The sequence below is a fragment of the Sminthopsis crassicaudata genome, chromosome 4 (assembly GCF_048593235.1).
Source record: "Sminthopsis crassicaudata isolate SCR6 chromosome 4, ASM4859323v1, whole genome shotgun sequence".
NCBI classification, from domain to species: domain Eukaryota; kingdom Metazoa; phylum Chordata; class Mammalia; order Dasyuromorphia; family Dasyuridae; genus Sminthopsis; species Sminthopsis crassicaudata.
The window spans coordinates 13,523,558-13,542,880 of NC_133620.1; the positions used below are offsets into that span (position 1 = coordinate 13,523,558).

The window sequence follows — 19,323 nt, forward strand, 5'->3', positions numbered from 1 at the left end:
AGGGCTTGGGAGAGGATGGAGAGGAGAGCATATTCCTGGAGGTTAGTGCTTGTAGTGTAAATAGTAGTAGTAGTACTCTGTAGTGCGGAGGAGGGTTGAAAGCAGATTGAGACTAGGACTAATGGATGGGGGTGGGCTTGTAATATAAAACATCTTCCTAATCAATTAGGAAGGGACCAATCTGAGGACCCTTGCAGCTCAATGTTTATGATCCCATGATCTTAAGGTACAGAAAAGCAGATTAACTTCATTTTTGGAAAAAATCCCCACCAGCTAAAGCTAAAGAAGCTATTGTCCCCAATAACATCCATCCTTTTCAGAGCATGAATTAGGAGGTTTTTTCTGTCATACTTTTCAGTTGTGGAGCAATGTCCGCAGCAGGAAGAGATTCTTTCCCCCTTTATTCTAAACCTTATCATGGGGCTGATGTGCAATAAATCCACTCAATGAAACATATATATAACACCCTGCCCTGTGGAAGACTAAGCAAGGAAGATACAAAAGGCAAAATCAACAACAATCCAGTCCCTGCCCTCAAGGAGCTTACCATTTCCTCTCTGCCCGGTTTCAAATCTTTTTCTTTTTTGCTGCTTCCAACCCTGAGATTTTGTGCTTAAAACACCTTGTAATGTCTAGGCTACCAGGTGAATTTAGTTTGACAACCTACACAGCTCATCCATCCACAGCTATATCTTGGACAGACACTAAAAATGGGCAATGATTTGGGACTGTAATTGAAATCTAACTCTCTGTGTTCCATTTCTCCAATAGAGGCTGAGGCTCTTGAGGTTTTGTATTCTTCAAACTAATAAGGTTCGGCGCAGGGCAGAGAGTTGTGGGAACCCCCTTGTGGTTGGCTTAAGTCCTTCTTAAATGAATTTATGAACCTAAAAAGTTAAACTGGCAAAAGAAGTTTATTATTAGAACTGAGAAGTCAGCTGTTGCAGGCTAACTTCCTTAGTGGCAAGGTCCCGGTTAAGTAGGAGTGGTCCTGGACTCAACTAGTTGCACCCATATAAGAGAATGAAACCACTTTATCTTGATTCCCTGGGCTGAGTCTCTCAGGGGAGAGCTTCTCTGAGGGAGAACTCCAAAGCCTGAGAGTGAGAGAGAGTTTCAGGGCTCCCCTCATCAAAACTACAGTTAGTGCATCTACTTTATGTTTGCCAATGGAATCATATGAAATTCTGGAATTTACCAGTTCTTCAATGTTCTTCATCCATCTTTTCCAGTAAAGCAAACTCTCAACAAGCCGGTTTCCACAGAATTTTAAGTTTCTGGAGAACCTTAGTGATCTTAAGTTCTTCATGAAATCCTCTCTTCTAACTGTTCTCTTGCATAAAGGGTCAGAGAAACTTAGGTCAAATCTTGCCCCTGTTACTTGTTTGACCAAATCTCTCTGAGCCTGTTTTCCTCCTCATCAAAAGGAAATAAGTTGGGCTAATTGATTTCTAAAGCCCTTTCTCTTTGTCTGAGCCTCATTTTTCTCAGACACTTTATCAGTTCAATTTCTGTCTCCAGACCTTTCCCTCATTTCTGGAATTCATGGAGAAGTGCACAGTTTCCAGGAAGAAGGAGATGACACAATCCTGCTTCCCATCACTTTAACTGCAGTATCACATTCAGGGCTGACACTGTGGTGGAAGAATACCGCTAAGCTGATGGTTAGCTTCCCCGATGGCGAAGGGCTCTCGTCCATGACATTTAAGATAAACTGAAAATTTTGGCATGTTTAACCTGGAGAAAATTAGGAGAAGAAGGAGGCAGGTGCATTATGCCAGCATTTGAAGGGCTGTCACACAGAGGAGGGTGGATTCAGAATAATCAGACCTTGTTCAAAAACAGAATGAGCTGTCTCATTTCCTTTACCTTGAAGGTCTTCAGGCAGAAACTGGATAACTATTTTTTCTCCCATCTTATTTTATTCTCTAAAATTCAAATTTATTTTATTTTTCAAGTCTTTCTCTTCTTCCTCTCAGTGAGAAAGCAAGAAAAACAAAACCTACAAACATGTTACAAACATGTACATTTAGGTAAAACAAACTCCCCATTGGCAATGTCCCAAAAAAAACAAACAACTCCCAAATTTTGATCTGTGGCTGAGTCTGATGGGGGTGTGAAACTGTGTTCCCTTTAATCTGTAAAATTATCACTTTGAAATTGTGTCCTCCTTTCATCCTTTGATCTGCAAAAAAAAAAAAAAAAAAAGAAGAAGAGAATTGGGGTGTTCCAGACTCCAGAGCTGAGCCTCTTTAAGTCAAATCATTCCCCTTAATAGATGGATCCCCATTCAAATTATTATTATTATTATTATTATTATTATTATTGCTGAGGCAGTTGGGGTTAAGTACTTGCCTAAGGTCACAAAGTTAGGAAATGTTAAGTATCTGAGGTCGAATTTGAACTCAGGTCCTCTGGACTTCAGGGCTTGTACTCTCTATCCACTGCACCTTCTTAGTTACCCTCCCCCCATTCAAATTATTTTGGGACATGTGGGTCTGATACTGTGAGTGGCTTGAAACTCCATGCATCTAGGCCTGGGAGCATCGTAAACTCACTTCTTTGCAGAATGTCCAAAGTAGTATGCTTTGTCTCTTCTGCATGGCTGCCAGGGCCCTGTCTGCTGGGAAGGTATTCTCTTCTCCTTTCCTTAGCAGGACTTTGCCACTAGGAAGTCAGTCTCTTAGCAAAGCTAACCTCTCATACAGCAATAAATTTCCATTTTTGCCACCCTAAAACTCTTCCGGTCCTTGAATTCTTTCACGAAGGACCTGCACCGACCAAAAGGGGATTCCCACAACTCTCTGCCTGTCACTAGAACCTCATCAATTCCATTGGCTCTCTCTCTGGAGCTGGGTAGTATGTTTCATCATCAGTCCTCCGGGTTGTAATTGATCAGTATGTTAACTAGTTACTAAGTTTCAAAGCTGATCTTTACAATGTTATAGTTCTTGTATAACTATTGTATCCTTTATTAGCAGCTTGGTAACAAAATGGCATGAGGGCTTCGTCCAGCAACTTGGGCCACAGACAGGATCTTTTATCCTTAGGTGTGTCTTTGTTCTGATTGGCCTGATGGTACATCATTGGACTTCTGCTGACAATCCTGATTGGTGGATATTTTTTTTAAATGTTTGAAGCTACATTTAACTTAATTTTTTTCCTTTTTTTTTTTTTATCTCTTTTGAAATTGGTCAATTTAACTTTTTTTTTTTTTAATAGTTTTTATTTACCAGATATATGCATAGGTAATTTTACAACATTGACAATTGCCAAACCTTTTGTTCTAATTTTTCCCCTCCTTCCCCTCCCCACCAGATGGCAGGACCAATACATGTTAAATATGTTAAGGTATTTAATTTATACCATATATGTATACATGTCCAAACAGTTGTTTTGCTGTACAAAAAGAATCGGACTTTGAAATAGTGTACAATTAGCCCGTGAAGGAAATGATTGGTAGATATTATAACGATCAGCTGGGCAAAGAGAGTTCTCAGGACCTTCCTATTGCTTCATCTTTGGGTTGAGGGGAGCATGTTCATCCCCTGAGGAGGGCCTTAGCTCAAACTGGCTTCTGTCAATGGGTCAAAAGAAGAGCTCTGTGAGAGAGCTATGAAGACAGACTCAGTGGTCCTCAAACTTTTAAAATAGGAGGCCAGTTCACTGTCCCTCAGACTGTGGGAGGGCCGGACTATAGTAAAAACAAAAGCTCACACTCTGTGTCCGCCTCTCAGCCCATTTGTCATAACCCGGCGGGCCACATAAATGTCCTCAGTGGACCACATCTGGCTCGAGGGCCATAGTTTGAGAACCCCTGACTTAGAGCTTGGTGGAACATCAAAGATGCCAAAGTTTCCCACCATTCTGCCGACCGTTGCCACTCCTGATGTTTGTCCTGGATTTTGATGTCTCTGGGAGAGTGAGGCTGACCACTCTGTGCCGCTGCCATTCACTTACATCCAATTCAAGCAGTAATAATAGTAACACTATACTAACAATAATAAACAGAGACTAGAGGCCTTGCCTAAGCCAGTTAATAAGCAGATCCCTTGGGAGCTGGGTATTCTATTACACCCTGACCTTCAAAGGTTGGAGTCTGTGGAAATGGATGTATTCGTGTAGAAACACTGGTAATAAATACGTTAACAGTAATTTTCCTTACTCTTCTCATTCTGCTCACTTCATCCTGCTTTCCCAGGTTTCTCTGAGACTCATCTTTTCATGATTTCTTACACACAATAGTATTCTATCGCACTCATATACCATAATTTGTACAGTCATTCCCCAATCCACGGACCCACCTGCCACAACAAAAAGAGCTGCCATAAGTATTTTTGTTCAGGTGACTCTTTCCTTCTTTCTATATGTGTTTTGGGTATAAACTTAGTAGCATTATGGCTGGGTCAAAGGGCAAGCAAGCAGTTTAGTAGCTTTTTGGCCATAGATCTAAATCACTTCTGGTAATTGCTTGGGAGATAATCAGATGAGGGGCTTCTTTTGTGTATGGCCCCTGAGGGTCCTTTTCATTCTCAAATTCTATGATTCTATGACCTCCAAGACCATCAAGCTCTTAGAACAGCTGTCCAGATTCATAGCCTGTTCTTACTTTTCAGCATTCTAAGTTCGCTTAAAAGTCAAAACTAAAACAAAAAAAGGCATTTCCACAGTGTTCTAGGTATCCTTTTAGGAAAGAAACTATTTAAGGAAACAAACTTCCCGAAAGCCCAATCTAGCTTTCACACTCGGAAGGGTACACACAGCCACACCACAGATAGCAGAACTTAAGCCTTCAAACAGGCAGAGGTTGTTATCACAAAGAAACTGGTCAGACTTGAACGGAAACACACCAGAAAAGGAGGCCAGTTTTGTGCTTTTTTTCTCAGCTTCTGGTTGGCTATGTTGCCTTCTACCAAGCCAGCCTGAAGGGAACTGAGGGAGCCAAAGCTCTTCTTAGGCCTCTGGGCCATCCTTTCCCTGCTTCAGGAATCCTGGGAAAGAAGCTTGGGCCTCTGTTGCCTGGAGCCAATGGCCCCACTGGAACCAATCCTACCCCATGAACTTCCTCCTGCTCCCAAACCCCAGAGGCCCATTAACATGCTAGGTTAGCCAGTCCTAATTTCCCTTTCTAGAACTAATCAAAGAGGTTTCCATCTCATAAAGGGACCACGGAGCTGCGGTTCTTAACCTGAAGTCCAGGAACTTTGAAAAAGTCGTTTTGAAAACGGTATTCCAGCATAACTGACTCCTTTGTCATCTTACATACTTTTCTCTTGACTAAAAACATTCCTCTGGGAAGGGTGTCAGCCACGGGGTCGAGGATGAGGGGGGCCGGGCCCCTTCTTAGGTAGAGGTTCTGGAGGAGCTCAAAAGCAAGGGGGGAGGGCCATGGATGAGGCCTGAGTTTCTGCGATGCGATTTTTCATTTGATTTACCTTAGAGGTTTTGGGCTACCTGGAGATGGGGGGAGGGGGCATCCACCATTGGGACGAGAGGATAGGTCATAGGACACATTGGTTTAATTCAGTTTTGGGCACCTGAGCCCTTCAGTCTCTCTTTCACTTCTTTGGGGGTATACATGTGGCACAGCATTATTGCCGGGTTAAAGGTACGCACAGTTTAGGAGTTTTTTGGCCATAGTTCCAAATGGTTCTGGACAGCCTCTTGTGAGGAATGTCGGACTTCTGGGGCAATTTAGTTCAATCCCATTAATCCATCCGGAAACTAAGCCCGTACCTGGTGCCTGGCACTGTGTCAAGCACTGGAGAAGCCCCCGGCCCACCCCCTCCCGGGTCCCTAAGGGGGAGAAGGAGGGTAAAGGGGGGAGAGGAGAGGGAGAGAGGGGGCTCACTGTAGAGATACAGTGACACCGAGCGTTGGGCGGGGCACTGGGCAGCGCGCCTCTGGAATACCCAGGCCACAAGCCCGATCCCTTGCCCCGTGCCTCAGTTTCTTCTTCTGCGAAGCGGGGACACCTCTCCTGGGAAATACTCCGCCCAGAGCCCCTGGATTAGGAGTGAGGGCTGCCGCGGCCCAGGAGTGAAAGATCCGGGAGGACAGCGTTCTCCCTTTAACAAGCCGCCCGCTTTCCACATTGGGGTTCCAACGCCCCAGGCCGGGGCGCTCCCCAGCAGCCCCGCCCTCCGGCGGGAGGGGGGGAAAAAGAGGAGGGAGTCGGACTGCGCTTGCGCAGAAAGGTCCTGTAGGGCCGCGCGCGAGACTGGCGGGAGGGGGCGGGGCGCTCTCTCGGCGCGCGCCCGGCGGGGCGGGGGCGGGGGCGCGCAGTTCTAGTCGGCCGGGCCCCGGGCGCCACAGCCATGGCGGAACGCCGAGCCTTCGCGCAGAAGATCAGCAGGTAGAGCTGGGAGCGAGGGCCACAGCGGCTCGGGGCCGGGCGGTCCGGGCGGGGGGCGGCCACTGGGGAGGAGGGCTTGGGCGGGGCTGGGGGGGGCCGCCGTCTCCGAGCGGGGGGAGGGGGCTGGCAGACCGACGGACGCGCGGACGGACTGACGGACGGAGAGGGCAGGACGCGCGGCCCCGCCCCCGCGAGCCCCCTCCCGCTCCTCTCCTCCGCCGGCCCTCCTTCCTCTCCATCCTCCTTTCTCCTCCATTCTCCCTGCGCTCCCCTCCCCCACCAGGGGAGCGGGGGTCTCTGGGGGTCTCCCCTCCCCGGAGCTCTGGGCGGAGGGAGAGTCCCCAGTGAGAGCCCGGGAGACGTCCCCGCATTCCCCAGGCGAGCGCGGGGCCGGGCGGCCCAGACCGCAGGGAGGCTACTTTGTTACCAGCTCCGTCCGCCCGGGCTCAGCGCCTGTGCGGGGCCGGGACGGAGCCTGGGCTGGCCGGCCGAGGCGTGCACTCGGCATCTCTGGAGGGACCCTTCCCCTCCGGGACGCTCCAGGGCAGGGCCACCGAGACAAAAAGGGGCCTCCCCCCCCAGGGGCAGCCCCTCACCCCCGCGCCTGGGCTCGTGCGGGAGCCGAGAGGGGCCGTCCCGGGAGGGAGCCCAGGTCGGACCTTGTCACCCTCTGCTCCCTAAAGCTCAGTGGCTCCCTATCGCCTCCAGAACAAGCACAGAACGCCGCGGGGGCGTCCCCGGCCCCCTCCTGCCTGCTTCAGCCCACTCCCCACCCGAGCTGTGCCCGACTGTCCCTGCAAGCACTTCCCAACGCTGGCCATTTCTCTGGCAGTGCCCCCTCCTTTCCCATCTCCACTTCCTGGCTTCCCTCAAGTCCCAGCTACAGCCCTCCTTCCACAGGAAGCCTTCCGGGCCTCGCTCCCCCTTAGCTGCTATTGGAGCCGACTGGGGCGCACAGGGCTTGGCACACAGTAGGCACTTAATGAATGCTAGTCGACTGACTCAGGTCTTACAAGATTTATTTTACTTTATACGATTTATTACACTATTAGGATAAATATCGATTAATACACTGTTACTCAGCGTTAGATAATATCAAGAGAACTCTTTCAGGGCCATGAGGTGGGCAGTGAGATGATAGAAGGGATTTGAAGGAGCTGAGGGGGTTCCCGGGGTGGAGAGAGGACATGGGGACCACTGGGGAGAGCCAAGGCCGGCTGTCCCCCAGATGGAGACTTCTTCCCAAGAGGGATGCTCCATGGCTCAGCTTCCAAGCCAGGGCCAGACCTTACTGACCGGATCTCCCCCACCCCCAATGTCTCAGTGGGAGTGCTCCAGCCCCACCTGAAGGCAGGTGAAAAGAGCCAGGGGTAAGTGTGGTGGTGACACTGTAAAATGCTGCTGACTATTTCAGGAATTGGGTGAGCATTTATCTAGTGCCTGCTGTGTACAAAGCAGTTCTGTAGATGTTCAGGCTTGGAGCATCCTCTTGGCATAAAGGGCATTTCCAGATGTATTTGAAACAAGAGCAGAGAGCATTTTACCAGAGTTAGGGGAGCCTCCAGAAAAGGGCAGAGTGACCCCAAAGTGTGCCTTCTGGGGGTCCTTTAAAGGATCCTGAAGGGGATTGGCTTTGAAGGCCTGTTCTCTGGGTTCCTCATACTCGGTCTGCAAGTGGACGGGGCTGCTTCAGGAGGCTAGGGACGAGGGGGACCACTGAGGCTGAGGGCGCTGCCTCTCATTGGAGCTCTGAAAACAGACATTGGCCAGTGGTTGGACGGATTGTATCTGACCCGTTTGGGACAACGGGTGGACTCGGTGCTTGCTGAAATACCTCCCAAAGTGAAAACGCTGTGATTTGTGGCTTCCTCTGAGGGAAGGTGGGAGCACTGGGGAGGAGGGACGTTCCACTTGCTCCATTCAGTGGATGCGGATTCCCGCCTAGGTGTTCTGGAATTAGGGCTCCTGCTTTGTCCTCTTCTGTGTTCTTCTTGATGGAGGAGAAGGGAATAAACAAACAATAAACATTTATGTAGAGCCTGCTGTGTACTGAGAGAGCCTTACAAAGGTTGACTCATTTGATCTTTGTACTATGTGCTTGACAGATGATGTGACTTGCCCAGTGTCTGTCTGAGGCTGGATTTGAACCCTGGCTTTCCTGCCCCGAGGCCATAGAGCTCACACATAGAGCCCACAGGAGGGGCTGCTTCCAGCAGACCCTTTGCCCTGACCGAGGGCGGAGCCTGCAATGTCCCCTTCTCCCTTCTGGCTCTCAGAAGGCCTCCTTCACTCCCAGACAAGGCAGATTTTGTCTGGGCCGCTCCTTCCGTCTTGGTTCCCACTCCTGGGGGCCGGCCGTGGGCCTGGCTGCTCTTGTACTCACGGCCTGCCTCAGTGGTCCCGCTTGACCGTCTTCTGTCAGCAGCACCCCCTCCTTTGAGGTTCATTCACTCCAACCCTGTCAGTTAGCCAAGATTCTGGGGCCCAGTCCCTTGTGAGCTCTCCTTTTTCCTGAAAGTCTGCATGTGTTCACAGGCTCCCCCTCCACCTCACACCTGCCCTCCTGGGAGGAGACTTGAGCATGTTCCCCGTTTGTGGAGAATACATGCACACACACCTCGACCTGACCCCAGCACAAGCACTTTAACTTCCCCAATCCTCCTGCCCTCTCTGCACTGGTCACAGCCCTGATCTCACCTCAGCCCCAGGCCCTCCTTCCATGTGGCCTCTCTCCCTGTCATTCCTGCAGCTTCCCTGCCCCAGGCCTTGCCCCCTGCACTAGCCGCTGTACATCTACACTGGCCCTTTGACCATCATCCTGGGACCGATCCTGCTTTGGATCCCTCATTGCCCTCGTCTTTCCCTCATAGTCACATGCTGTGAATGGAGCTGGAGAAAGTCCCTAAGCCACACTTTCAGGGTCCCCCATGGTTATACCTTCTCTGGCAGCCAGTGGCCATGCTCCTGATACTTCTGTGCCATCCGCAGAGGGCCTTACCTCGTCTTGCCCCCCTGCCCCTCACCCCAAGGACCTTACCTCTGGCTACACATTGAGACTCTTTGCCTGGAGCTCCTGTCCTCCCCCCCCCCCCCCCACCTCACTTCACTCAGAGGTCATGCCCTATGTTACCTCTTGTCTCCCAGCCCTTCTCCTTGCCCGAGTGAGCTGTGCTGCAGAGTCCCTTCTCTAGCTGTCGGCCTCTTCTGTCCCCACCCCTCCCATATCTTCTCCTCCTACTGGTGCTCCCCTGCTGCCTCCAGGCCCAGATCCTCCTGGAGCTCAGGGCCCTGCTCTCCATCATCCTGTCTCAGAGCCTCTGCACAGAGCCATGAACTGGTGATCCTTCCATGTGCTCTCCCTCCCTTCCGATTTCTGCTTCTCCTGCTTTCCTGCCTGTTCCTGCCACTGAGGCTGCTCTCTCCAGGTTTGCCAAGGATTTCCTCATTGCCAGATCCAATGGCCTTTTCTCTGCTGGAGAAGCAAAGGGCAAAGCACTCCAGTGTCTTTGACAAGAAAACCCGTGTGGGCTCACAAAGAATCAGTTGTGACATCTCAACAGCGACCAAAGTGGCCTTTCCTGCATCCTCTTCCTCCTCACTCCCAGCAGCCTTTTGGCCATGTTGACCCTTTTCCGGGTTTACGTGACCGTCTTTTTTTTCTGCCTGTTATGAGTGCCCTGTCTCGGTCTGTTGCTGAATCTTCTTCCAGGTCATGGCTGCTATATGTGGGGATTTCCAAGGTCTCTCTTGAGCCCTTCTCTCTTTCTTTTCCCATGGTTCTCAACACGGGGTTTGTGAAATTATTTTACTTTTTTAAAAAGATAGTTTGGTTACTGTTATTCTGATATAATTTATTTCTTTTATAATACCAAATCTTTTTTGCTTTTTAGAGCATTGTTCTGAATAGTCCTTAAGCTTCGCCAAAACTTCTGGGCCTGGGAGAAGGGGTGTCTGGGACACAAAATGTTAAGAGCCTCTGCTCTATCTTGCTTGCTTGGGGATTCTCATCAGCTCTCATGGATTCAATAAAGTTGTATAATTGTTCAGTAGTGTTTTTTCTTGACATCTCTCTCACCTCCTCCTCTGCCATTCCCTTTCCCTTTTGCCTTCAATTTTCCCAGCATCTGGGACTTTTCTACCGAGTCCTGTCTTCTCAGTCTGTGATCAAAGTATTTCAGCTTTAGCTTCAATATTTGTCCTTTCAATGAATAGTCAGAGTTAATTTCTTTTAAGAACTAACTGATTTGATCTCCTTACCGCCCAAGGGAGTCTCCAGAGTCGGCTCCGGCATAATTGGGAAGTTTCAGTTCTGTGGAACGCAGCTTTCCTTACCGTCCAACCCTCCATCACACATTACTCCCGAGAAAGCCATGGCTTGGCCTGAATGGCCTTTTGTTGGGAAAGTGAGGCCTTCTCTGCTTTTAGTCCGCTGTCCAGATTTGCCAGAGCTTTTCTTTCAAGGAGAAAGCATCTTTAATTTCATGGCTGTGTCACTGCAGTGCTCTCTGAGCTCAAGAATATAAAATCTGACCTGCTTCTATTTCTTCTCCCTCTGTTTGCCAGGAAGTGGTGGAATCAGTTGCCAAGACCTTAGTTGCTTTTTTTTTTTTTTTTTTTTTCCTTTTTATGTTAAGTAGCAAGCCAGCTTTTATATTCTCCTGTTTCATTCTCATCAGGAGGCTTCTGAATTCCTCCTCACTGTCTGCCATCAGAGATGGGATGGTCTGCAGATCTGAGATAGATATATCTCCCAGCATCCTTCATTCTAGCTTTTGATTGCTCCAGCCTGGCATTTTCACATGATGAACTCTGAATAGAAGTTAGAAAAAAGAAAGTGATGATATACAGCCTTGACCTTCTCCTCATCCAGTCTTAAACCAATCACTTGTTCCTTGTTCAGTTCTAACTGTTGTTTTTTGGTGATTGTACAGTTTCTCAGGAGACAGACCAGCTCTTTGGGGATTTGCCACATTTTGTTGTAGTCGGTCCACATAGTCAGAAGCCTTCGTGTAGTCCATGAAGCAGTGTTTTTCTAGAACTCCTTTGCTCCGTAATCCAGTGTTGGCAATTTGGTCTCTAATTCCTTTGCCTCTTCAAAAACCAGCTTGCTCTCCTGGTAATTCTCAGTTTACATTTTGCTGAAGTCCAGTTTGCAGGACTTTGCTGGTGTGTGAAATGAGTGCCAGTATTTGGCTTTGCCCTTCTTTAGGATTGGGATGTAAATGGATCTTTTCCGATTTCTGATTCTGATTGAGATTTTCTGATTTGCTGGCATGTTGAATGCAGCACTGTAACAGCACTTTTAGAATTTTAAATAGCACAGCTGCAATTCCATCACTTCCACTAGCCCTATTTCTAGCAAAACTCCTTAAGGCCCACTTGGCTTCATTCTTCAGGATGCCTGGCTTTAGATCAGGATCCACACTGTGATGGTGTGTTAAAATCTTTATCTTTTTCTTTTCTTTATCTCCTGTTTCTCCAGCCCTGGCCTTTTTTCTAAACTCCGGTCTGAAATCACCAATTGCCTGTTGGACATCTTCAGTGATAAGTCCCATAGATGGTGCAGACTTGACATTTCCAAAACAGAACTCATCTTTTCCCCCAGACTCTTCCTTCTTCTTACCTTCCCTCTTGTTGTAGAGGGTACCACCATCTTCTTCATCAGCCAGGCTCACTGCCAAGGGGCCATCCCATTTTCTTCCCAAGATTCATATTGTCCTTCCCAGCATCCTTTTCCATGTCATATTCTCTTCACTCACAGAACTGCCCCTTAGGGCAGGCTGTTCCTATCTGCCTGCTGGGTCTTCTTGCCTCAGATCTCTCTCCACTTAGCTATCAGTGACCTAAAATCTTTGTCACCCTTACTCAATAAACTCCCCTGGCTTTAAAACAAGATTAAAAACAGACTCAATTTTCAACATCTGATCCTTCCATGTGTCTTTTTACATTTGCTGCTTTTCACACACTGTAATAATGCAGAATATCTGCCTGTGTCCCACGTTCCTCAAAGATAATTCCATCTGTGACTCCGCTTTTCCCACCTGTCTCTGTGTTTGGGATGCTCTCCCTTGTTGTCCCGACCTTGACTTCAATGTCAGTGATGGTAGGCGACATTGGGGACTGAGACCCAGAGAGGAAGAATGGTTGGAGAGAGGGCTCTTCTACAATATTTAGTCAAGGAAAAGGGAACCCTGAAGATCCAATCAGAGGGAGTAGCATAAATAAAAACAGGAACTGTTCACAAGCATCTTCTAGTGTTCAGCTTTCTTTCAGGGCCTTTGCTTCTCTTTGATGGCCGAGCTTCCTTTTCCCCTACTTTTTGTTTGAATGCTTCATCTTTTAGATTCTTTGGGGGGATTTGTGTCCTTTTTATTTGAAAAGTCACAGTTTTTGTCCAAGTTTTGTGTCTTGAAGACAAATTTTAAACTTTATGATTTCTTTGCTCCTTTTTCTGTGCATTTGAGTGTTGTGATAACCATAACAACAAACCCTTGCTGTGGCTTGCATATTTTCCACTAGAATTGCTAAGTCTCATTTCTGGCCAAAAAAAAAAAAAAACCCCAAAAAACAAAAAAAACAAACAACCAAAAAACTAAACCACAACCCCCAAAAACTTTTAATTTTTTTTTTTTTGGTAGAATAGATTTGTGATGTCATTATATAAACATTTTCAGGAAAACTAAAACCCATTTAAACATTTAAAATCTCTAATTAAATTGTTTCTTCAAGAATGTTTCGCTGAGCATTGGAACATGGGAAGATACAAAAGATATAGATGCTATCTATTAACTGTAGGGATTTATCATGGAACGGAGGTGGGTTAAGATGCCCACACTGGGGTATAAAACATACATAAACAAGTCCACCTTAGTAAGGACAACCCCAGAGACAGTTAATGCAGCTGTGGAAGACTGTAAGAGATGCACTGGGGCACTTGGGGACTGTATGGAGTTAGTGGACCTGGGGAGGATTTTAGGAGAGAATGGTCTTAGGTGGGCGTGAGCTGGAACTTTGAGGTGGACTCACAAGACTTGGCATAGTGAAGACAAGGGAACGGGATGGTTGGGGAAGTGCTGGAACCTGGGAAGGTTTAGAGGCTCTGCAAGCAATGAGTGATTCTTGGACCTGGATGGCCAGATGGGTGGGGACTGGATTTGGGATTCCCTCGGTCTGAGCCCTCCCAGGATGGGGAAGTTCCTCCACTCTGCTCCCAGGCACTTGTCTAGAGGAGTCCTAGATGTGATAGGGCAGGGAGGAGAGAAAAGGCTTTGTGGTAGATGAGGAGGGAAGCATAGGAGTTTGTTAAGAGGCCTCTGGGGGGATCAGGAGATAGCGGGCTGCCCATCCAATTGGGCTGTGGATGTAGCACCTCAGCTCTCCTAGAGTCCGGGCTGATGGTCCTGGCTGTGGGTGCATCTGCTCTGAAATATAGACAAGTCCCCAAACCTCCCTGAGGGGCAGCTGGTTAGTCTGAAAACTAGGGAGAGCGACGGATGTCTTCTGTGTCTACAAATGAGGTGTGTGGAAAGGACCCTGATAAGTGCTGTCTGTTTGTGGACATGGCTCAGGAAGTGAAAGGATAAAAGGGCATCAGCTCAGAGATCAGGGGGATCGTGGCCCCCGGGCTCACCAGGGGCTCAGGCCTCTGCAGTCTGATTCCCCCAGTCCCTTCGAGATGCTGCCTGTTCCGGCCACACCGGCCCCCTGGGGGTCCTGGGCATTTCTGGTGCCCTTCTGCCGGCCCTGTTTTCTAGTTTTCTGCTTTCTCTGGAGCTGGAACCAGAACCTGAGCTTTCTTCAAGGGCCCCTCCAAGCCTAGGGGGGTCTTCTCCTCCCTGCCTTCTCCTGGTCTTGGAGGGCCAGATTGGGTTTTTCTTTGCATCCACAGCACAGTGGTACTCAACAAATGATTCTGGGATTGAGGAGGCACATTTTAGGGTAAATTATCTCAAAATTTTAAAAAAAATGCTAAAAAAAACCTTTCGTTAGAGGGACGAAGCGCGTGTTACGTTTAGCCCCTCCGAGGGGGTCCTGTTCATTGGTGGCGGGGCCTGGTTGGCCCAGCACAGCTCTTCACTGCTGTTCAGTGTCCGGTGATTTCCATTCACTGTTTCATCTGGGAATGGGATTTTCCCCCATTCTCCTAAAGGTTCTTCAGCGGCCATCGGGATTCATGATGTAAGATCAGTTTAGGAGCCAGAGTTTCCTCCAAACTTTGGCTTTTGACTGACATCTTTAGTTAACATGAAGATATTTCTGACAGTCAGCAGACACTCGAGCCAGGCCCTTGCTAGGTGCCATGTGATGGGGTTACAGAGACAAAGTCCCAGCCCGGCTCTGGGCACTGACCCCACAGGGACAGAATCAGGCCGTGTTCAGGGGAGAGGGGGCGATGGAAAGCTCTCTCCGATGATGGGGCTGGCGCAGACCTCACCCTCTTGTTGCCCACTTAGGTTCTGACCTGACCCAAAGGCAAGCCCTCGGCCCCACCCAAGACTAATGCTCAGCTCCTGAAGAATCTACTTGAGTGAATCCTTGTGTCTGCCCCTTGGTGGTCAGTAGGCGGCATTAAATGGCTTAATGAGCTAGCTGAGCCATCCTTTCTGGGTGACCTTGAAGTAGTTCTGCTGTTTCTGCATCTGTCTGTGGCTCTGCCACAAATCTTTCCCACCTGCAGCCCACCCTCCACTCCAACAGTGGTCCTTATCACCTCCAGGATCCAACATCAGCTCCTGTTAGTCTTCAGGCCCCCTTACTCCCTTCCCAGTCTTTACATCTCCACAAGATACTCTACTCCTGGATGGGCATCTTCTCTGGCACCATGCCCACTGTGCCCGCCACCTTCCCCACTTCTGGTTCCTTGTACTCCTTTAGTTCCCAGCTCAAATCCCGCCTTCCATGGGAAGCCTTTTCCAACCCTCCGATTGCTAGGGGCTTTCCTTTTGGGGGGCTCCATTTGATTGAGCTTCTCGAGAATGGGAATGTTTTTCACCTTTCTTTATATCCCTGGTGTCTTGCACACAGTTAATATGTGTTTAATGATTGACTGATGTGTGGAGATTGATATATTTGTAGATAAGGACCTATATAAATGGCTCATTTGCCTTTGAGAATGACTGAAAGAAGCAGCATTTATAAAAGCTTCCTGGGTGCCGGGTACTAGGCACTGGGTCTTCAAATATGAGAGGCCAAGACCTTTTTCCCCGCCCCTCTTTTGGCACTGGCTTCTGGCATCCAGTGGTGCCTGCAGACCCCTGCCCGGAATCTTAGATTGAAGAGTAAACCAATTCTATGAAACTACAGTGATTTATATATATACATACATATATATATATATATATATATATATATATATATATATATATATATATATATATATATATACATATATATATATAATTGTAAATATAGTTTACTTATACATATTTAAAGAAATATATTTACAACTATATATATATATATATATATAACATATTTACAATTATATATATATATATAATTATATATATAAAAAATTAAGAGACCAAAAAGACAGGACATAATCATTGTACTGTCGACTGACTTCAGCTAAATAGGAAAGGGAGGATGATTGCAGAAAACAGTAATTTTGTGGAGTCCTTAAAATAGAAAAAGCCAAACATTTGCCAAGGAAGTTAGTTATTGTTCTGCTGTTCTGATCACCCATGAGCCTTGCCAGGACCTCGAGTTGGACTCTCGTTGTACAGTGTGCTCATCCCAAGGGCTGGGAAAGGCTCAGACTTCCTCCACGTTTAAACACCCCTCATCATTTTTCTAGTTCTCTTGGTTTCTGAGCTTGTGCCATGCTAGAACATAATGGCGTTCACACTTTAAAATGCCTCCTCTCTCTGCTCCTTGTGTGTGAGCGAATGGAACCTTGGCTTTCTTTTTTTCCCACTCATTTAGAACAGCGACGACTTTTTCTTTATACCATAGGCGTTTCCTGACACCAGCTCACACTTATGCAATGTTTTTAAGGTTTGCCCATCTTTTTACAGATGGCATCCTTTTTGATCCTCCCTTACAGAAAAACTACTAAACATAAATTATTCTCAAATCTTACTTTTTTGGGATGAGTGAGACTTAGTAAGAAATTTCATCCCAAACTCTAATTTGGAACTGAATATTTCTTTTTTTAATTTAATAGTATTTTATTTTTCCAATTACATGTAGAGAGATAGTTTTCAGCATTCTTTTTGTAAGATTTTGAGTTCCAAAGTTTCCAAATTGAGTTCCCTTACTTTTCTCCTCCCCAAGACAACAAGCAATTTGGTATAAGTTATACATACATAATTTTTTTTTTTTTGCTGATGCATTTGGGGTTAAATGACTTGCCCAGGGTCACATAGCCAGGAAGTGTTTGTTAAGTGTTTGAGACTAGATTTGAACTCAGGTCCTCCTGACTTCAAGGCTGGTGCTCTATCTACTGCACCACCTAGCTGTCCCATGTGCAATCATTTCAAACATATTTCCATATTTGTCATATTATAAAAGAAAAATCAGAACAAAAGGGATAAAATCATGAGAGGAAAAAAAAGTGAAAATAATATGCTTTGATCCACATTCAACTAATTGGAATTGTCTTGGATCTCAGCATTGCTGAGAAGTGCTAAGTATCTCATAGTGGATCATACAATCTTGTTGTTTCCATATACAATGATCTCCCGGTTCTCCTCACTTCAGATAGCATCAGTTCACATAAGTCTTTCCAGGTTTCTCAGAAATTAGCCTGCTCATCATTTCTTAATTATTGTTAATAATTATTAAAATTAATAAAAATGGTATCCATTATTTTCATTTACCCCAGCTTGTTCAGTCATTCCTAATTGAGCATTCACTCAATTTTCAATTCCTTGTCACCTAAAAAAAAACAAATATTTTTGCATGTCTGGCCATTTTCCCTCTTTTATGACTGCTGGATCAAAGGCTATATACAGTTTTATACCCTTTGGACGTATGGAACTGAATATTTTAGGAGCAGAATTTTTTTTGCTTGATTTTTTTTTTTCAGGCACCAATGACAAATACCTCCGATATGTCAAAATGTAAAATTTTAAACTCTCTTGTTATTTGGCTATTTGGTTTTTTCCAAGGTAAGATAATTGAGAGAAGAAAAATAGATGACATTTAATGTCACACTCTTAACAAAAGACTCAGCATGCAGATTCAGGCCTCTGACGCCCTACAACACTCTCTATTGGCTAAACCGTCTCCTTGTACGTTGGCCAGCACCATCATCCCCAAGATCCAAGATGCGTCTTTGAGATGGACACTTAATCCTGTTATTGATGATCAGGATCCATGAGGTTGGTTTTTGGGCTTCTATAATCGCCAGGAAATCAAAGGCCTTTCTTTTCCTTATTCAGTTTTCTGTGGTTGGCAATGACCTGTTAGAGCTGCTACTGGCAACCTGCTTTTTCCAGTTTAAAAGTAACCCCATGAAAGCTTGTGGGAGACCACACAAAAGTTGGCCAAGAGGAGGAAATTTCATTCACAGCCCCATGAGCGACGTCCTGACCGATGGTGTCCAAGATGCTACATTAGCATTTTCCTTGGAATCATGGGACAGAGGCATGTTAGTATTTTCAGTAAAACTCCTCCTGCAGGACTCAGCCTGAGTTTAGAACAGGTGATAATAGAGAAAATTTGTTATATGAAGGGTGAAGAATGTTTCAGTTTTACCAGTTTTTCCTGATTTTAAATTCTAATTTGGGAAATTCTCCCCTAGAAATAGATATTCATGGGTGACAAGTTTAGTTCTTGGAATCTATTCCAGCATCTTTGTTTATATTTTGGAAAGTCTGTTCATTTATGAATTTCTTAGCTAAAGTCGATTTTTAGAAAAGTCGCAGAATTTGGAGACTTTCAGTTAGATTTTTCTTATTTGGCTGATTCCATCTTGAAGCTTCTTATTTTTTTCTTTTCTCATCCTGACCTGATTTTCTAAATTGGAAGGTTTCGAAGTTGGCTCTGTGTGTGCCTTTGGCAGCCTCGGAGTACTTGAAGAAGCCTTCCATTACAGGGCAGCCTCCTCAGCTATGGGGAGGCTGCCTTGTCTGTTTTCAGAGCACGCCCTGCAAGTAGCTCTCGTGGGGGAAGAATAGGAAAACGGTTCTGTTGTGGCTGTGCAGGGGAAGGAGGGAAGTTAGATGGTGGCAGGTAGTAGCTCTTGGATACTTGATAAGTAATAACTCAGTTGCCCAATTATGAAATTTGTGCAGGGTGTAGGGTCTTATAGGAGAGCTGTGTTTCTAAGTAACAATAACAACTCATCTTCCTCACCTAACTTAAGGCTTTTCAAATGCTTTTCATATATTATCTCATTTGAATCTCAATCCAGCTTCTTGATATTTTGTTATAAATAGACCAAAAAAGCTGGCTAGTTAGATTACTTGGGAGCAGGTACTGGGATTTTACAGTAGCAGGTGACTAATGTACACTGTCATAATAATGTATCTATTTCCTTGGGGTTAGCTTTGTTAACACCAGGACGCCATGTGGCCCAGGGAAAGAACATCTGCTTTGGATTTGAAGCCTGCTGCCTTGTGTGACTTTGGGAGCACCCCCAAGGTGCCAGGCGTTCCCTAGCTGCTGGGCGAGCAGACCCAAGAAAAATCACTTCCCTGTCCACATGTTGCATGGGCATGGGCCTGGGGGTAATTGGGAATCCTCCCCCCATTAGAGTTCTTTTAGAGGCCATCTACCTGCAGAGAAAGAATCGGTGGGGTCTGAGTGCAGACGGAAGCATACTTTTTTCACTTTCTTGTTTTTTCTTTTTGGCAACAAGGTTAACATGGAAATATGTTTTGCATATTCCCATGGATTATTGATATCATCTTCTTGCTTGCACGATGGGAAAGAGAGAGGGCTTGGAGGGAAGAAGGGAATTCAGAACTCAAAATTAAAAAAAAAAATGTCAAAAATAAATAATAATTAAAAAAAATTAGTTT

General features: G+C 46.3%; 1 protein-coding gene across 4 annotated transcripts in view; it reads left to right on the plus strand.

The window, feature by feature from the left end:
- Window positions 1–6,260: 6,260 nt before the first annotated feature.
- Window positions 6,261–19,323, plus strand: part of DOCK7 (dedicator of cytokinesis 7) — a 150,334-nt gene continuing 137,271 nt past the window's right edge. For all 4 annotated transcript variants that reach the window (XM_074265760.1, XM_074265761.1, XM_074265762.1 and 1 more), the window contains exon 1: window positions 6,261–6,355. In XM_074265760.1, coding sequence (XP_074121861.1) covers window positions 6,318–6,355 — 38 coding nt within the window. In that variant the 5' untranslated portion in view covers window positions 6,261–6,317. The remainder of the gene's footprint in view (window positions 6,356–19,323) is intronic.